At 52.4% G+C, this 17,350-nt stretch overlaps 3 protein-coding genes across 3 annotated transcripts; 1 reads left to right on the top strand and 2 right to left on the bottom strand.

The window, feature by feature from the left end:
- Nucleotides 1-3,043: 3,043 nt before the first annotated feature.
- QC761_121380 (uncharacterized protein) lies at nucleotides 3,044-4,699 on the bottom strand. Its single transcript, XM_062875420.1, has 3 exons — nucleotides 3,996-4,699; nucleotides 3,660-3,939; nucleotides 3,044-3,606 (listed from the first exon to the last, which is right to left on the bottom strand). The coding sequence occupies exons 1-3, from the start codon at nucleotides 4,045-4,047 to the stop codon at nucleotides 3,279-3,281; spliced, it is 660 nt and encodes a 219-aa protein (XP_062738677.1). The 5' UTR covers nucleotides 4,048-4,699; the 3' UTR covers nucleotides 3,044-3,278.
- Nucleotides 4,700-8,286: 3,587 nt separating this feature from the next.
- QC761_121390 (uncharacterized protein) lies at nucleotides 8,287-8,568 on the top strand (the record flags this gene model as incomplete). Its single annotated transcript, XM_062875421.1, has 1 exon — nucleotides 8,287-8,568. One exon carries the CDS (start codon nucleotides 8,287-8,289, stop codon nucleotides 8,566-8,568), a length of 282 nt encoding a protein of 93 aa, XP_062738678.1.
- Nucleotides 8,569-10,549: 1,981 nt separating this feature from the next.
- QC761_121400 (uncharacterized protein) lies at nucleotides 10,550-12,300 on the bottom strand. Its single transcript, XM_062875422.1, has 2 exons — nucleotides 12,120-12,300; nucleotides 10,550-11,941 (listed from the first exon to the last, which is right to left on the bottom strand). The coding sequence occupies exons 1-2, from the start codon at nucleotides 12,192-12,194 to the stop codon at nucleotides 11,015-11,017; spliced, it is 1,002 nt and encodes a 333-aa protein (XP_062738679.1). The 5' UTR covers nucleotides 12,195-12,300; the 3' UTR covers nucleotides 10,550-11,014.
- Nucleotides 12,301-17,350: the final 5,050 nt, after the last annotated feature.

The following is a 17,350-nucleotide window of genomic DNA, read 5'->3' on the forward strand; positions in this document are numbered from 1 at the left end:
ACCTTTCGGCGTGGGTTTCTTGACGCGGTTAGACATTGCGTACGGTTGGTGATGAAGGAGGAAAACTTACCTGGAGTTGTTGATGGGAGAGATAAACGAGCTAGGCCACCGGGGCGTTGGCCTGAGAGGGGGAGCATCGTGTCACAACCCTGGTACAGGACGGGTTATGGGGCCACGGGAATAGGGGCCAATCGGAAGAACGTACGAGAATAGCCAATCACAGTAAGGGACGACTGATCAGTACGCCAAGGGCACTGAGCAGACTGAGCGGGGTGCTCAGTCTGATCAGGGCACTGAGCAAACTGAGCAGTCGTGATCAGTGTGCCAAGGGCACTGAGCAAGAAGTAAATATGGCTTGGCACAAGGTCTATATATACGGAGGAACTGGCTGGTGTAGATAGACAGTTCCGCAGTATGCAATTCAAGTTGTAGTTACAGTATTGTGATTACATTGAGACATCTTGTCGTACACTGTTTAGCTGTACCGAACCAGGATTATTCAGAAGCAGCCTTCAACCGGTATCCCTTTCAGAGGTTCTGGATAGGGGTTCGTCATATGGCTGCACCGCGACCTGAAGCCGACCAACATCGGCCTCATCGGCAAGCCGCTCCGTTCCGTTCTGCTAGACGTCGGCACTTCCAGGCACATCCAGGCACGTGGGTCGTTACGGCCCGAGCCGGGCACCCGTCAGCACGGTCGGCTATCTCGCTCCCGAGCTCGAGCTGGAAAACTACGACCACTCTATCGACATCTGGTCCATGGGCATCATCTTGTTCGAGCTGACGTACAACTACCACCCGTGGAAGTACGCCATCAACCCGTGGCGCGATGGCGAGACCAACGAGGTGCCGCGCCCGTCCTTCCAAAGGAGCTATCAAAATGCCATCGAAAAAATGGTCAGGGATTATCGCAATGCGCGCGTGTCGCCGGCCAAAGGCTACATACATCGTGAGTGTTCCATGTCGGCCTCTCGTGGCAGATCCGGCTGATCAAAAGCAGTTGGCGGTCTCTTTGCTGAGATGGTGAGATACCACTGGGCAGCGAACAAACATGCACAGCGCCCTGACATCGCGGCCAGACAGCCTACCCACTACCGCGGCCAGCCAAGATCTGCTCATGGTAAAGCCTGCATCCTTTTGATACAGTTTCGCATTGCGGCTCATCACTAACAGCAGCGCGAACTTGCAGGACTGGCTCGACATTGTTGCCACCCAAGGTGCCTACCTGGTTCCTCGCGCGGGGTACACTGATATCACAGGAAGCCTACGATGACCAATTCGCTGCCGCACTTGAACAGCACCTCGATGCGGTTATCACAGAACAGATATGCAGAAGTGTCATGTATCATGGCGCCGCCGACGAATGGCCCACGGGGCACACGCCACCGGGGATTAAAGAGAAGCGCAATACCGAGGTAAAGGCGCATGAAGAGCTCGAGGGGGCCACCTCTGACGATAGCAGCGACAACAGCAACGACGACAAAGACAAAGGTGGTAATATTGATGCCAGAGTTGGTCCAGAGAACCCAGTGGCATCAGACCGGCCCCGGAGGCTGCGGAGGCCACGCCAAGCATACTGGCTCCCGACACCACCGCTGTCCGCCGAAAGCCTTCTGGCCACCCCACACAGGAGGAAGCGGCGGAGGATATCCGAGGAAAACGAGGAAAAAGAGTGCCCGGCTAAGAAGCACGTCAGCTTTGCCCAAGAGGTCTCCGCCGCTGCAGAAGATGCTGTGTCCACTAGAGCAGACACGCAGCCTGGAGACAAATTAGAAGGGTGCGGAAAGTATGAGCGATACGGCCAATATCTCGAGGGGTGCATGGGAAGGGCACCGCCTCGACATCACAACGCTCGTGACCCCTATTGATCCCATGGGTCAATAGACTACAGAGAAAGGTATTCCCAAACGGCGGAAGATGGAAGACCCTAGAGCCAAAGCTCTTTTCCTCGATGATGGAGATCCTTCGCGAAGCCCAGAAGAGCCCAAACGTGATGGCGGATGGCCGAGAGATAGGAAAGAGGTATCCTGGATGGAACAGTAATCGTAGTAGCGACCTTTACGACGTAATACAAGGCAAATATCAGCCCCATAACGACGGCTCATTTCGTCACCCCGGTGCATGATATCTTTGGTTGCTCTTTGAAAATCCTCATACAGTTCTGTCTCGCTTGGGGCGGGGATTCATCGGCTCAGTCATCTTTGCGTGATGAGAATGGAATACTGCTAGAAGGATAGGGTGGGTGTGCCTTTTTATACTATTAGCGGCATCAAAGACTCACGGACAATTGGTGTTCTATTTTTAGATACTGGCACCGCACCTTTCGGAGCCGTGGAGTCCAAGGAGCCGGGATTCATTGATGCCGGACCCCGGATCCCGGACACAAACCCCCAAATCACGGATGCCAGGCACTAAAGATCGCCACAGCGGGACTTCTACTGTTCGTTGCACGGCTGGGTGCATTCTGCTGTGGATTGCACTGCTATGGCATAGGTTTCAGTAAGTCCACCTCGTTTTGGCGGACTTCCCCTATGGTGGATTTCCCCCGGGCTGAGCAAACCCAATATCTGAGGCCACCCCCTTGGCTACCGAGATCCCGGCTTTGGGCCACAAATGTTGTGTAAGTCAGCCGAAGTGCACGAGGGTTGATCCGCCCACAGTCAGTGTCAAAATGATGTTTTGGGCCCAAGTTGTTTCGTCCAAAGGAGATGCGGGAATAGGTGGGTTAGGGTTAAATCCGTTTATGAAGCCCCTGCATCCGGGCATGTAGGCATGTGATAGTGGTGTGTTGTATGCTTGGTAATATTCTATCTCAATGGCTCGCTGGTCGAGTCAGTTCTGCACCGAAAGAGTTCGCCAAGTTCCTTTTTGCTACCCAAAAGTGATTGTCAGGGGCGCATGGATCGACCAAACTTGGCTTTTCATATAAAATCATTGCAAATAGGTACTTTTTTCTCTTGGGTAGCATCAAGCCACAATCTCGATGTCCGTCGTCAGCTCAGAAAAATGGCTCTTGACAGTAATTTCGGCCACGGGCGGTTCTTGAAGTAAGGACTTGTGATTTTTTTTCTTCAAATGCCCGTCTTGGAGGGGGTATGATGACGCAGAACAAATACACATGTCCAGACAATCCATGCAATCTATATGCTCAATCCACAGACCTCAGTGCTTCGCTTCCAAAAAGTCTCTTGGTGCGATCCAACGGCCGCCTCTGGCTTTCCAAGTCCTGTATGTACAATTCCCGCCGAAATATTCTCCCCCATGCCTTTTGGACTGGCTTAGACACCGCTCGCAAGTCTCTCGACAATGGCGTCAAAGTCCTGGTTGGCAGCCCCCGAGAAGTCGTGTTGCCAGTATCCATGGACGTCATGGATTGGGATGGTCGAGGTGGGGCTGTTGGGGGAAGAAGGACGGTTGGGGGAGTAGGCAAAAGCCATGCGGTTTCCTCCCCTGGGGCTCAGGAAGCGGGAGGCGCCGGTGTCGGTCGTCCACGAAGTGCATCCCTTGCAGAGAGCGGTGTACTGCCAGTGGGTGCCGTTGGACTTGGTGCCGGTCTTGAAAAGGGTGTACTGGGCGTTGTTGTAGGCCTGGGGGGTGATATGGCCACTGAAAAGGTTGTCAGCGCATGATCATCCACTTCACAAGTTTCCAGCACTTACCCAGCCCAGCGAGAGGAGAGCACCGGCTGGTTCTGGCTGTTTCTCCAGGCAACAGTCAACGGGTTCCTGGGCATAGAGCCAGCCCAGGCAATACCGGCCCAACCGACATCGTTAGGGATGACGGCCTGGATAACGGCATCGTACGAGGTGTAGGTCTGGACGTTGGCCGGAATGGCTACGCGGTAAGTGATGCCCTGGTTTACCCTGTACAGCACGTAGTTGGAAGAAAACACGAGGCCGGTGTCGGCGTCGCGGTAGATGGCATTAGCCTGCGCCGTCACTTCAACCAGGTCAGCACTCTGACCCCCCGTGATTTAAACAACCTCCACCACTCACCGGTTCTGCTGAGCAGGGCCGCGAGGAGCCCAAACCACAAAGTCCAGAGCATATCGAACCACGAGGTTGGCGAAGGGTCTGTCGAAGAAGAAGAGAACCTTGGCGGCTAGGTGATGTGCGCGCGACAAGACGTGGAGGCGGCAGAGGGCTCTTTTTTAGTCTGGGTGGGACGGAAGAAGCCAAGTTGACCAAGACGGCAAGAGTACGGGGAAAGGATGCACTTTTGCCACGATTAAGTACAGCGGGAGGGCTGCTGTCGGCATCTCGACTGGATCGCGGGCGTGGGCAACCTAGCATCCCACAAGTACCAGGGCGGAGGAGGTTCGGAGGCAAAATTGCTGGCAAATTCTGAAAGCCAAGACTCTGAATGTACGCCTGTTGGACGGGTTTAATCGCGTGACGCCATGTTCTGGGGTACTGTTAATTTATTTCGAGTCGGAGAAGGTTGCTCCTCGAAGGGAGGAACGTCGTCGTGGTTTCTGCTGGGCGGTTGCAGGCGGTTACGGGTTGTAAGTGTCGCTCCACGGGGGAAGGGCGGGGGGGCGCATGGCAGAGCAGCGGTCTTCCTTCCAAGATGAGCGTCGACTTTAGCCGCGCATATTGAGGGCGGTGGGAATCTGGGCAAACAACAAATGCCAGAGGCCAGCCTCCGAGGGATAAATGGCGTCGGTAGATTAAAAGATCGTGTACTATAGCCCAGAGAGCCGCAACCCCGAACTGGGAACGGGAATTACTCTCTACAAGAGCTTCATCAAAAAAAGGGGGGGGTTGCTTCCAATTCGTTTCATTACCACGCTGCTATTTCCAGGTTCACACGTTGTCTTCTCCAGACACGTGGTGACGACGCAAGGGCGATGCGTGCGAATCATCTCGATTGTCAGCATCAACAACAATCGCCTCGAATCCGACTGGCTCGCCCTCGTGGCAACGACCCCCATCCAACCACCGTCACAGTGGCATCGGCCCCGAGTCTTGAACAAGAGGTCCCGGAGGCTGGATCCAAAAGGATACTACAAAGCGTCTCATCTTCTTACATTGCCTTGCTTCGTTGTTCCCTTCTGCTTTTATCCATGCCTGCGACGTCAGCCACCACCCGGGCTCCCGCCATGGCGCAAGACAGACGATATCCTTCGAGAAGGCTTCTTCTGGAACCCATATCCCGGGTTCACACCTCTTGGCGGGATAATATCAACAAGCCGCTGCCATGTGGTGGCGACGTAGGTCCTTTGTGCTGCCCCATGGAGTAACGTGATAACCGCTGTGTTCTGGCCAACCGACTACGACTTTCCCTTTTCTCCTGGCGAGACTTCAAACCTTGACGCTTGCTAACTGGATGGATACATGGTCGGTATATCTGCTTCCGAGAACTGGACATCCAAGTCACGCCTTGATGGATACATGCTACGTTGTTTGAGACTCCCTATCCGCGTCCTTTGCTAGTAGCTTGCTTACCCAAGCCCGTGGTACTTGGCTCATTGGAGACCAAAGCGCACTTGTTCAGGGGGGACAAACGCACGTGTATTTGCGGACACCACTGATGATAAGAGAGCTGAGATTGGCAAGTCTGATGAGGTTGAGGTGCTACGGATCAGCAAATAACTCCTCCTGCTTGCTGGTGGATGCATTTTGGTAGAAAGTAAACCCATTTTGTCAAGGCGCCCAAGTTGCGAGTTGATGCGTCCTCTAGACAAGGCCTATGACCACTCTTTCCCCACCCGTTAGTGCTCTCCCACTAGACCCTGTTCAACCCTTTCCCAGTCAGTCGAACATAATGTCTGGTGTGATAGATTGTGAGATATGTGGTAAGACTTGCCCTCTATCGTCCGCGGAAACACTTCTCAGCTTGGAGAGCTGAGACTATCAGGAAGTGCCTCTCTTTCCTTAAACTTCAGCTTCAGCGATTTCGTTCTCGAGAGCAATCTCTTGTTGTTGGGCGAAGTATTCGTGAATTGGCGTGAAGTGAAGCCATGCACCCAAGCCAGCATGACATCTCCGTGACATTACCTACACCTCGTGCAAGTCCCGCAAGTGGCGAGTGACTTTATGGTTAGCACTGGCAGTAAACATGACGCTAATCATCATCCTTTTGGGTTGTCCATCGTGAAGTTTGACTACTACAGAACTGCCGATAGTGGCATTCAACGTTTCGACCATCCACTGTTCTGCGAGCTTCTCCCAGGACGTACGGAGCGGAAGCCTGAACACAAATCGAGCTACAGGAGGGATCTCGTCAGGGAACAATGCACTCCATGCTGCCTGCGTGGACATGGCAATAGTAGAAATCGGTGGTCAGCTTGGCGCGCCCTGGCTCCAGCACTGTCAGTGTTACACACATACCATTCTTCCTTGCTTTTAGGCCCAGCCCAGCTTGAAATGAGCCTGATCCTCTCAGTCACTGGTGCTGCGTAATCCTCAGGCATCAGATGTCGCTTCTTCAAGGCCGTCTCAGCCTTCTCTTAGCAGTATTTCGAATAATCTCTTGACACCGGCACGCTGGTTTTGTCCTGTCGCTGATCTTCACACGGGGAATGTGCGGTCATCAAGATCCAATCTCTTCTCATATCTGGCCCAAACCTTTGCGTCGGCGAGCCACGCAAGATATTCGAACCCAATGAAACCCTTTGGGGTGGCACTGCTATCCGCAGAGGTCCCATCGGTCGCAGCGCAAGTCGATCTCCAACCAGCAGCATACAGGTCGGTGCAGGCTTTATTACCGGCCTCTCATGGAGCCTTTCAGCGGCATACTCGTCGTTTTCCAACTTTGGGTACCTTTGAAGTCATTATGACAACCATGGCGGAGCGTCGTTTGCGAAAATTGGCACGAATCTTCTCCTTGCCGATGACCTGAGCTTCAGGTTGGGCCATGGACGGCTTTGTATCATTCCCTATGGTGGCGATCTTGTTGACACGAAAGAGGTAGATGGTCGGAAGAAAATTTGTCAGAAGCAACTGAGTAGGAAGGTTTCGCTGGTGGAGCGCTGTGGCAGCGAGATGTGTGGGACGAGGTCACTGTCCTGGAAAATGAAGCGCTAAAAGTGGCGAAAAGGGTTATAAATAGTGAATGAAGTTAGCAGCAGAAGTAAATCCTACAGCTGTGTGAAATACTAGTAGAAAGGCCATAATCAGGAGCAACCAAAGTGTGGGCCTGATGAAAAGGTGGCACCGGGAGGCCTGGGAACGACAACAAGATGGGACTGAAGAAAGACGCGAAGGGTGGTACGGCAACCGATACAACATATTTCTCTCTTCATTTCACATACAATATGGAACTCTCTTCATAACAAGAGAGAACCTATACGGAGCCCCCTATTTATCTTGTCAACACCCCGTTAATATAGAATTTAACTATATTACGAAGCATAATTATTGTGGGTTGAAAGGTATTTGATGAGCTCTAAAGGATAATTCAAATACGTTAAAAAGAGTTAAAGGGGCTTAAAAGATAGTTCAAGGGCTAAAAGATAGTTTATAGACCATTAAAATATAATTTGAACGGTTATTATTTTTCTTCTAAAGCCTTCTATATATGATAAGAAAGGCAAGTAAACAGGTAGGCAGCGGGGCAGTAGTAAGATAAATAAGGGGGCTCCGTAAAGGTCCGCTCAAAAATAAAGAGCACCTCCAACCCGGCATATCTCACAGCACTTGGTTTTTTGATGTTGGGAAAAGCTTTTTTGAAGAACGATGACGAGGGGGGTTTCATACTCCGAAGATACTTCAAGACATTGCTGCTGGAAAGCCACAGAATCCACCATATCTTACCATTTCAACCCGCCAGTATGGGAACCTTTTGGACTGACTCTGCGGTGTTACACCTAGGAGGGCCGATTGGATAGTGGTGGGCGAGGAGGATGAGGAGGCTACAGGTAGCACGCAGTTAGACAGCACTTTCGGAATCAAATCTTTCAACTGAACTCGACCGTCGTTAATCACGCTGAAGTAACCCCACACATGATTACATTATATCACACTTTGTCAGTGGCTCGGTGTAGGAAACCCCGACTCGGTACGCGGAAGCCAACATAAATATGTTCAGACAAGAGAATCAAAGCTCTCCGGGCCCCGGCACACAGTGGCCTTGCGATCTATAAAGCTGCTGAATTTCCCAACCATTTGAGTCAAGAATTAGTTGCAAATTTGTACACTTTTCTACCTTGTCACACTAGAAAAGTCTCTTGAAAAGCATCGGCTACCCTCAAGTTCAATATTTGAAGTTTCTCTAGACACAAGCACAACACCGACAAATAACGACATTATTTTCTCGCTTTTTACGTCAAAAAGTCTCAGGAAAATGTGCCAAAAGCGCAGCATCAAGAAAGCGAGCAATTCGAGCAAAGGCTTGCTGTCCTCTCTCCTCACGACAGCCACGCCCGTGTCGTCAGCGTCCATCAAACAGCCCCAGGCAGCATCATACAAGCTGGGATATTCGAGGTCCCTTTCACAGAAAGGCGGAAGCATGACCTCCATCAGCACAAGCCCCGAGACCGAGATACCCGTCGTTCGGCCGTCTAGACCTCCCACCGAACAAAAGCGAATAAGGCCAGTAATTGAATTGTCTTCAAGCCCCGAATAGTCCCGCCGCTCCCCTGGCCGGCTGATAAGCACCGGTTTTATGAGTACCGACTCCCAGCCACCAGCCAAACTTGAACAGTGGGACAATGCCGATGTTGAAAGGCTTTCGCACTCGATATCATCACCACCAGTGCGGCAGGGTGGGTGACGAGAGAGGTCGAAGGCTGTGGCTAACAGAAGCTCAACAGCGAGAGTACATCAAGCGATCACGAATCCCGCTAAGAAGACCAGACTTTCAGGTTCGGTTTGAGGGAGTGGCGTACCAGCAGATCACGTCAGGCTTTTCCAAGCAAAAGCCATTTAGCAGAATACGGCTACCAGAGAGGAGACTTGCTAGATTTAAGGTTTGGGCTAGCTCAGCAGCGGACATTCCGAGGGCGGCGGCAGTGATGGTGAAGGCGGCAGGACCGAAGTAGCAAGATGCCGTAAAACAAGGCATCGTTGCTGATGAATATGGCATGTGAAGAGACTATGTGAATGAGTACAAAAGTGCAGAAGGGAGAAAGACAGAATGAACTACAGTTCTGTGTCGATGCCAACAGCCCGCACATGTGTTTTGTCAGATGCGTCATGACAGATGACAGAGCCGGCGTAAACTTCAAGTTCAAAAGGTACCTCGGGTAGCGTGGCGATGGACTGGAAATACGACGTCAGTCGCGGAAATAGGCCCTTGCCCTGTCCTCGCACCAACACACCGATCAAAATAATCGCTGCTCTGGTCCAGGGTGCTCGCCCCGAGCTAACAGCACCTCGAGGTAGCTTCCGGTCGGGTTGCTAAAAAGCTGGCTGCCACACGGCTTCAGACCTCCTGTCTCCCACAGCGGCCCCAATGGGCCCCGTCATTCACACTTCCAAGAGGGAGGGTCGGGTACCTAGTCAGTTTCCCGACTGACGAAGCTAGCTGTTGGACGGTTACAAAGAACGACTCGTCGACAAAGTCACACCCTTTTTCTTTTTTTCTTTTTTTTTTTTTTAAAAAAAAAGGTCGACAATCTTATTGTCAGCCATGGCATATTCCTGCAAATCCTACAATGCTATTGTGCCCCAAATCCTCCCTCACCCAACGGAGAAAGTATTTAACCATCATATTGGACCCCTTTCCAGGCAATATTTCCCATCATCATCATCATCATCATCATCATCATCATCACCATCATCATCGCCAACTCTTCACTACCAACAACACAAAACACATATCCACAAAACCATTCGATCTTTTCCTACTCAACCCACAAAACCACAACCAGTCAGGACAAAGATGCCTTCCAACAACAACAACCACAACAACAACAACAACCCCTACTCTTCCTCCTCCTTCTACAACCCAAACAACTCCTACTCCACCCCCCAAAGGACCCGGCGCAATGCCGTCGTAGGAGTTGACTTCCTCCCTTTCCCCTCCTACACCCGCCGGAATGCATTTTCCGGACCATCCACCTCCACCACTAAAGCTACTGAATACAAGAGTAGCAGTGGCGCTTACTACCCATCTTCTTACACTTCTTACTCTTCTTACTCTTCTTCTTCTTCCAAGAAGTATTAAACAACCTCGGTAGTTAGCTTACTCCTGCTTTGAACAGCAGGGGAGGTCTCAAAGGGGTAATACCAGGCCTGGGTTTTGTGGGGAGGTAACTACACAGAGAGAGAGAGAGACAGAGAGAGAGAGACAGAGAGAGAGAGAGAGAGAGAAAGGGGGAGAGAGAGAGAGAGAGAGAGAAGATAGGTAATTAGCAAAGTGGGTTTGACCGTGGTGGTCATACTTTGGCGAGCCTCAGTAGCAGATTACTCCTGACCTTTTCTATTCAGGGGAGGCTTTGTGTTTGTTGGCGATGGTGATTGATAATCACACTCTGTTAAACCTAAAAATATGAAACCATTTTCTTTCTTTTCTTGTTGAAGTTACCTAGTTCAATGATGCACATTTGACAATGCTATGGTTCCAGAGTCAAAGACTGATTCACGAAGTTCAAAAGCACAAGAAGTAAGAGAGGTGAGAATATTTTGAATGTATTCATCATCCGCAGTCTCTTTTTGAGATCTGCTTCCGTTTCCAAAAACTATGAATCCAAGCCCTTCGTTGGGCTGATAAATAAGAAGTAATATATATATCACAAAAGAAAAAAAAAAGTATCCAAGATCCACACCTTTTTTTTTTGATAACCACAGCTGTTCAAAAATGATACAAACAACAAGTAAATGGGTATAATGTTGGGCGCAGGGAAGTCAAATCGCTGGAAGTTTGCCAAACCAAGAAAAAAAAAAAACTCCAAAAAACTCCCCGCTTAAATCCCAAAGACCCAAAACAATGATGTGGTATCATGTCCCAAGAAATATCCTCACAACGCCGGAGAATGCAATGCAAGAAAGCCAGCCACAAAACAAGCCAATGATGAGCCACCACTCCTTCTTCACAGTCCAACCAACCCCCCCTCTTCTCTCAGACAGCTCTAGTTCCAAACAGGAAGCTGCTGTGGCTGAGGGCCGCCTCTGCTCATCAAAAGCATCTCCAACCCCTCCATTCTCCCCCTCAGCGCATTGTTCTCCGTCTCCAGTCCGAGGTTTCTCCGCTCCAGTTGCATGATGTACTCGGTGGCTTTGGCCAAGATGGTGGCCTTGTTGAGCTTGGCCGCTGGGGAGAGACCGCCGAGGATCTCGTCGGCCATCATCTCGTCGGCGCCATTCTCCTCGTAGGCGCCGGGGTTCTCCATTCTCTGCGCCACGATGCGGAGTGCTGGGACGGCGTCGCGGAGCTGCGAAATCTTGTCGTTGAGGTTGGTGCGGTACCGCTTCTCGATCATGTTGTGGGCCGTCTTCTTGGGTCCGGCGGCGGAGTTGTCCTTGGAGGACCGGCGAGGGGCGGCTGCTGGTGGAGGGGAGGACCGCTTGGACGCGGGCAGGGGCTCGTCGTCCTCGGACGGGATTGAGGTCTTGCGCTTAAGGTTGCGGGATGGGTACCTCTTGGAGGCATCGTCCATGGAGGCAGCCATCTGGCGCTGTTGGGAGGGGAGAGGGGCAACCATGATGGGCGCCGTTTGGAAGAGGGGCGCTTGGCTGTCGATGCCTTCGGTGCCAATGACGGTGGCCATGGGGTTGACCGCGGGGCTTAGTGACGGGTTGCGGAGGTAGTTGTTGGTGGTGGCGTTGCTAGTCAAGATGGACCCGTCAAAGGGGTTGGTCTTGAACAGAGCTTCGGGCTCTGGGGAGTGCTCGATCCTGTCCCACTCAACCCACTGGTCGGCAGTGGGGTAGCTGAAGGAGCTTGAGGAGAGAACAGGAGAGATGGGGGAGATGGGGGAGGCTGCCGAGTCCGAGTTGAAGTCGGTGCCAAAGTCCTCAAAATTGTCAAAGATGGGTGAGAAGTCAGAGTATGATTGCTGTCGATGATGTTAGCTCTCCTGACCGAGACATGTATGTTATAGTTACACATGGGTATTTATGCATAGAGTCCAGGGGCGTATTGAACAGGGGTAGGTAGGCAGCTACACCATACCCCGCACCGTTCACTGCTGGGAGAGAAGATGGGGAAAGACACAAGGAAAAAAGGTCACTAACAAGCTGGGCAGCATCAAAGGAGGTGGTGGCATATGGGTCGAATGATGTCGACGAGTTGATAGGTAGTCCAGACATTGTTGGTGGTGTGGTGGTGGTCTGCTGTTTGAGACAATGCTAGCACAGACGAAAGTGGCAAGTGTCAGTTGGGGTTGTCTGTTCGGGTGGTGTTGTCAATGACGTTGATGTTGATGTTGATGGTGCTGGTGCTGGTGATGGTGATGGTCCGATTTCCAGCCTCAGGGACGGGACCTCGAGCTCTATTAAAGACTGAAAATGCCCTCGCTTCGTCCCAGCAGCTCGCCGCGCGCTCGGCACTCTTCGGGCGCGCATTGCTGGGCGGCCATGGGCGGCCATGGGCGGCCATGGGCGACACTGGGGAACATGGCCGTCCACGGTAGTGGATGGTGGCACAAATCGGACCCTTGGGGTCAAACTGACCATTTCCAGGTTGACGGTCGTACGAGAGCAAAATGGGCAGATTCTCCAAGTGGTCCAGACTCTGAGCCACCGAGGTGGCAGCTGCCAAAGGAGAAACCCGCAGCCGCAAAACGTGCAGTGTCTCGGCACAACACTGCCAGCTGCCGTATGATTGGTGCGGAGCTCACCGGTGGGCGGCCTTGGCGCTCTTCTTGGCAGCACTCCTTCAAGACCCCTGCTGCCGCAGCTTGAACAAAGCCACAATTCGATGAATGCCCTTTTCACGTCCAGACTCTGCCATCCAGGAATCCAGAATTCCATGGCAGCTCTAGCGGCGTAATGGCATTTGACAGTTGATCCCGATACTTCACGACACCCCACCCTTTTTTCCCGCTGAAGGCTCTTCCCAGCTGTTCCAGCAACGGGAATTGCCTGTAGCGTCGACCGGCGCCTTGCCTGGCCGCGGTCATTCCAAGGCGCCCGTTGGGAAAAGGCATCCGGTGCAACGAGAAGGTTCTCCGTCCAATCTCCTTCCCGGGGCCACGCCTTGCTGTGAGGCATGACGGCTCGTTGTCGACTGTCATGGTGAGATGTTGATATGAGGCATCGACGATTTACAAGCCTGAAGTCCTTGGCTGGCGCAACAAGCGCACGGGATCGCCTAGTGACGCTGGCCGCGGGGGAACATTTTACTAGATAGGGGGCTATGGGTGGAAGAGCTGCGGGAGAACTACCAGCTTGAGGCGCCGTCCGGCAGTGAACGCGATACGCTATAGAGAAGGTGGATTCTGGGTCGACTCTGGTTCGTGTTGAAGAAAATGGGTCGACTTTGCAAACCGACCCACTCATGTGGCCCGCAAACATGTGACCGGACATTGCCGTGGAGAAACTGCTAGTCAACATGTTCCCATGCACCCAATTTTGGTGCGATGCCGACCCCAATACTATCTCGAGAAATTATCGTGCATAGCACGACTTTACAAACTCTTCCGCGCAAGCTCCTTATAAGGGACCGACGGCTTGGCTCTAAAAACCGCACGACAGCAAGAGATGACTCTTCCCTTTTGCACCAGGCAATGCCACGCCGAGGCAATATCCTGCAAAGGATCGAGATCTGAGTTGATTCCAAAACTCTCTGCATTCTAGGGTATCGGTGTCCCTTTCGGAGGCCGATGCCAAGAAAACCGGTGCCCCATTCCAGAGACGGGACTGGCAATTGAGAGCCGGGAGGGTATCGGCGGCCAGGTTCCACCGAGCTGTCCCGACTGCCGGCCTTTCACATGAAAAGCAGAGCTAAGGATTATATCATTGGCCGCTCGCGAGATTTCAGCTCTCCTCCCTCGCCGGCTGGTGGGGGAATTACAATGTGGACATGCCGCTCTTCAGAAGCATCAAGTGCCGGCTCGGTAATAACCCCCGTTCCTGATCGACATCCTGTGCATGAGCTTTAGGCTTGATGAAGCAGACCTTTTTCCTGGGCTTGCTGGGAACGCATTGACGACAATAGCATCCGTCACAAGGGCCTGGCTGTCTGTCAAAAATGTTGCTTGGATCAACTTTAGTCCCGTACTGCTGGGTCCGGCTGGCGGAAGATCACCCAGGGTGGAGCTCTTAGTGGTGATCGTCAGATCGGGTGGATCTTGAATGAACCGGCCCCCGTTTCTCGTTAGATGGTGGAGCCTGTCTTCTGGGGTTCACGATGGAGTTCAAACAAGGCTGGATCGCCGGTTTGATGAATGGTTTTGCCGAAAGCCGTTACGTGGGTGGTCTCGAACTGTTGTTCGAACTGTTGCAGGGTGTGTTTGAAGTTTCGGTGGTTGTCTGGTGAAGTGCCTCGTGGTGGTGGAAGGGAGGTGGCTGGTCAGGATGCTGGTGGTGGAGATCTGAGCCTCTGAGGTCGAGCAGGCACTTCATTATCACTTCGGCACATCAAGCACGTGGTTGTTGGCAAAGACAACGTTCATCGATGGCTGATGCTACTACCCTGGGAAACCAGCCCTATCGCTCTCAACGCCCGGTTTTCCCACGCCCTAGGAACCAGGATGCGCCGACCGAAAGCGATCAATTCGTTGAGCTAGAAACGGTGGAATCCCGATGCGCTCGTTGTGATGCAATCCAGGCTCTACCCTTTCCCGACGCCACCATCCCTTCCCTATTCTACCAGGGAACCAGAGCAGTCCCAGGTAACAAAGCGATGGTTGTCTCTGCCTAATAGCGACGGGTGAACAGGCTTCTATCGGTGGAGCGGCCAGGGCTCCTGGTTGTCGACGAGTACGAGTCATATCGACGAGACGAGCTATAGATCTCCGAAGAAGACCTGATATCGACAAGACGCGGCGATGTGATACGCCGACTGGGGCTGCCAATCCAGCCACGAGGAGGAGTGCGAGGTCTGGAGATAGGAGTGCGGTACGTCGTGCGAGTCTCGGTGTAGCGGCTCACCGGGTTCGTAGGGTGGTACGTGGTAGTGCGACGAGTCTCGGTGATACGGGTCTCCTTGAAATAGGGAGAGGGGGAGGGAGCACGGCGGGAAGTGGAGCTAGGGAGTCGGGTAGGGGAGCGATATCTAAGAGGACTAGGGCTGATCCTGCGAAGGCGGGGAGCGCTAGTGATCCTGGTAGGGGAACGATATCTGGGAGGGCTGCGAGCGATTGTGGCGGCAGAACGATATCGAGTCGGGCTGGGGCTCAGCCTGCGGCTTCTTGTCGGGGTGGAGGTAAATCTCCGAGGCGAGGAGTTGCGCCGGTTCAAGTCCTCGACCTGCTCGTGGACTCTCTCAGAGCGGCGAGATCTCGGAAACGGAGTTGAGCTCCGGTCCAGGTCGATGGTGATATCGGAGGCGGGCATTGTGGAGGTTGTTTGGTGCGTTGTGCGCTTCTTACTGAATTGTTCGGTGGTTCGAGGAAGTTGTTGGTAGAGAAGACTCCTGACGAGTATATACTAGAAGTGTAACCCTCCACGACAGAATACAGTGGACTGAAGAGCAACAGAAGGTCACCCACTTATCAAGTGGAACCTCATGACGCAGGTCCATGGTGATACTGGAGGTGTGAGCACAACAGATTGTGAAGCAGCTTCTAGATGCTCTATGCTGCGCCATGACGCAAGCACCCCAACGCGTAAGTGGATATACAACATATCCCTGAGAACCGGTGAGTAGGCCTTGCCTATTACAGGATCGGATTCTGGCCTCGTGGGATCTCGAGACCCGGCGGGACTCGGAGATTGCCCTATCTTACAAGATAAGACTTCAGACTATTCACTTGAGAGGCTCATCATCATCATCAAAAAGAGCGTTTCGAATCTAGCTCCAATGACCGGTGCCCGGACATATCTAATATGTGGGTAACGCACCCGACAACTCTGATACCGCGCTCAAAGAAGCGTGGACAATGACCACCGCGGCCAATCGAATCTCTCTCTCGTGGCCCAAACCACGGCCAAACTCTTTATAAGCGCAATTTCCCCTGCAATATTACATTTTCTTTAACAAACCACTTCTGTTGGTTTTTTACACCTCAATACAGAATCACATATGGAGCTCTGCCTCTACCAAAGCAGCCGCCGGGCTTGCCCCTCCCCCGACAGCTCAGTCAGAAAGCACCCTCGAGCTAGACACACGTCCCTCCGGTGAAGAACGTATCCGTAACTACTCCGGCTACAACAAATCCGGAAGCCACCAGCGACAACCCTCCGCCTCTTTCTATCCCGAAGCAGATTCCACCTTGGTAGACGGCTACAACGCCCACTACCAGCGCCGGAGTCGCATGCGGTAGATACCTTCATCGCCACACCTCACGAAGGGCTCCTCCCACCGTCGCAGAGGAAGATCCATGTCGTCAAGTGATAGGAACCGGGAAACAGAAACTTGGAGTGACCGAAGACGTCAGAACTACACTGATATGGAAGGCAACCCGGCGTTTGTGTTTGACGCCATTGCTGTTAGCAGTGGTGATAGCGCTGAACAGAAGAGGGGCGAGAGACAGAAGACGGGCGGAAAGGGAAGCGGCTGGAAGAGAGCGAGCGGGAGGCGGCGTCGGGGTCGTCTTTGCGGAGAGGGGCGCAGGAGTATTCGTATGATGGCTTGGATATATGCTTGATCGGCGGTCGTTGAGGAGGATAAGGGGGGTTGGTTGGTTGATGAGTTTTGAACCGCTTAGGGGCGGGGGCTGAGAGAGCCTCGAAGGCGGTAGGGTTCTCTGGGTGATGGTCAAGTATGGTGGTGTGGTGGTTGAGCATGTGTTTTTAGAGTAGAGTAGGTAGAGTTGAGCTGGACTTGACGATTGGTGAGCAATGAATGAATGGTAAGAGCAGATTAATAAGAGAAAGATTGTGATGTGACTGTTACAAAAGAAGAATGTGATGGTGTGACAGTTCATCGCCCAAAACACAGCCGTGTAAACCATGTTTACACCACATCCATTCTCAAAAAAAGGGTTAGTTCACCAAACAACAACCCCCTCTGACTAGGGGTCATGTCAGAAAGTGGAGCCGGGCCCCTGAAACAATGTCATAAAGGTTCCGGCGCAGACAAAACATGGCAAGCAGACGAAAACATTGGAAGAAAGAAATAGGTTTTATGTTGAAATGTTGTATTATTGATTATGATGGGAAGCAAACCTGCGCAGTAGATAAAATTAGCACACGATATACGACACTTATACCGCTCACCCCTGAGACTCCTCCCCGTTTTTATACTCACGTGCAAGATTATCAACCGCCTGCACCCTTCTCAAAGCCGGAGTGCAACGAGAATGATCAAGTTGGGGAGCCCGCCGAGGCTGCCAAGTAGTGATGGGAGCGACAGCTGGAGT

Source organism: Podospora bellae-mahoneyi (genome assembly GCF_035222275.1).
Source record: "Podospora bellae-mahoneyi strain CBS 112042 chromosome 1 map unlocalized CBS112042p_1, whole genome shotgun sequence".
NCBI classification, from domain to species: Eukaryota; Fungi; Ascomycota; class Sordariomycetes; order Sordariales; family Podosporaceae; genus Podospora; species Podospora bellae-mahoneyi.

What these genes read in the sequence shown, in the direction of transcription:
- QC761_121380 (XM_062875420.1), bottom strand. Translation starts at nt 4,047, where the DNA reads ATGCTCTGGACTTTGTGGTTTGGGCTCCTCGCGGCCCTGCTCAGCAGA. An exon ending in GGCCCTGCTCAGCAGAACCG is followed by an intron (nt 3,940 to 3,995) that starts GTGAGTGGTGGA and finishes ACCTGGTTGAAG; the next exon opens with TGACGGCGCAGGCTAATGCC. An exon ending in CTCTCCTCTCGCTGGGCTGG is followed by an intron (nt 3,607 to 3,659) that starts GTAAGTGCTGGA and finishes CAACCTTTTCAG; the next exon opens with TGGCCATATCACCCCCCAGG.
- QC761_121400 (XM_062875422.1), bottom strand. Translation starts at nt 12,194, where the DNA reads ATGTCTGGACTACCTATCAACTCGTCGACATCATTCGACCCATATGCC. An exon ending in CCTTTGATGCTGCCCAGCTT is followed by an intron (nt 11,942 to 12,119) that starts GTTAGTGACCTT and finishes CATCATCGACAG; the next exon opens with CAATCATACTCTGACTTCTC.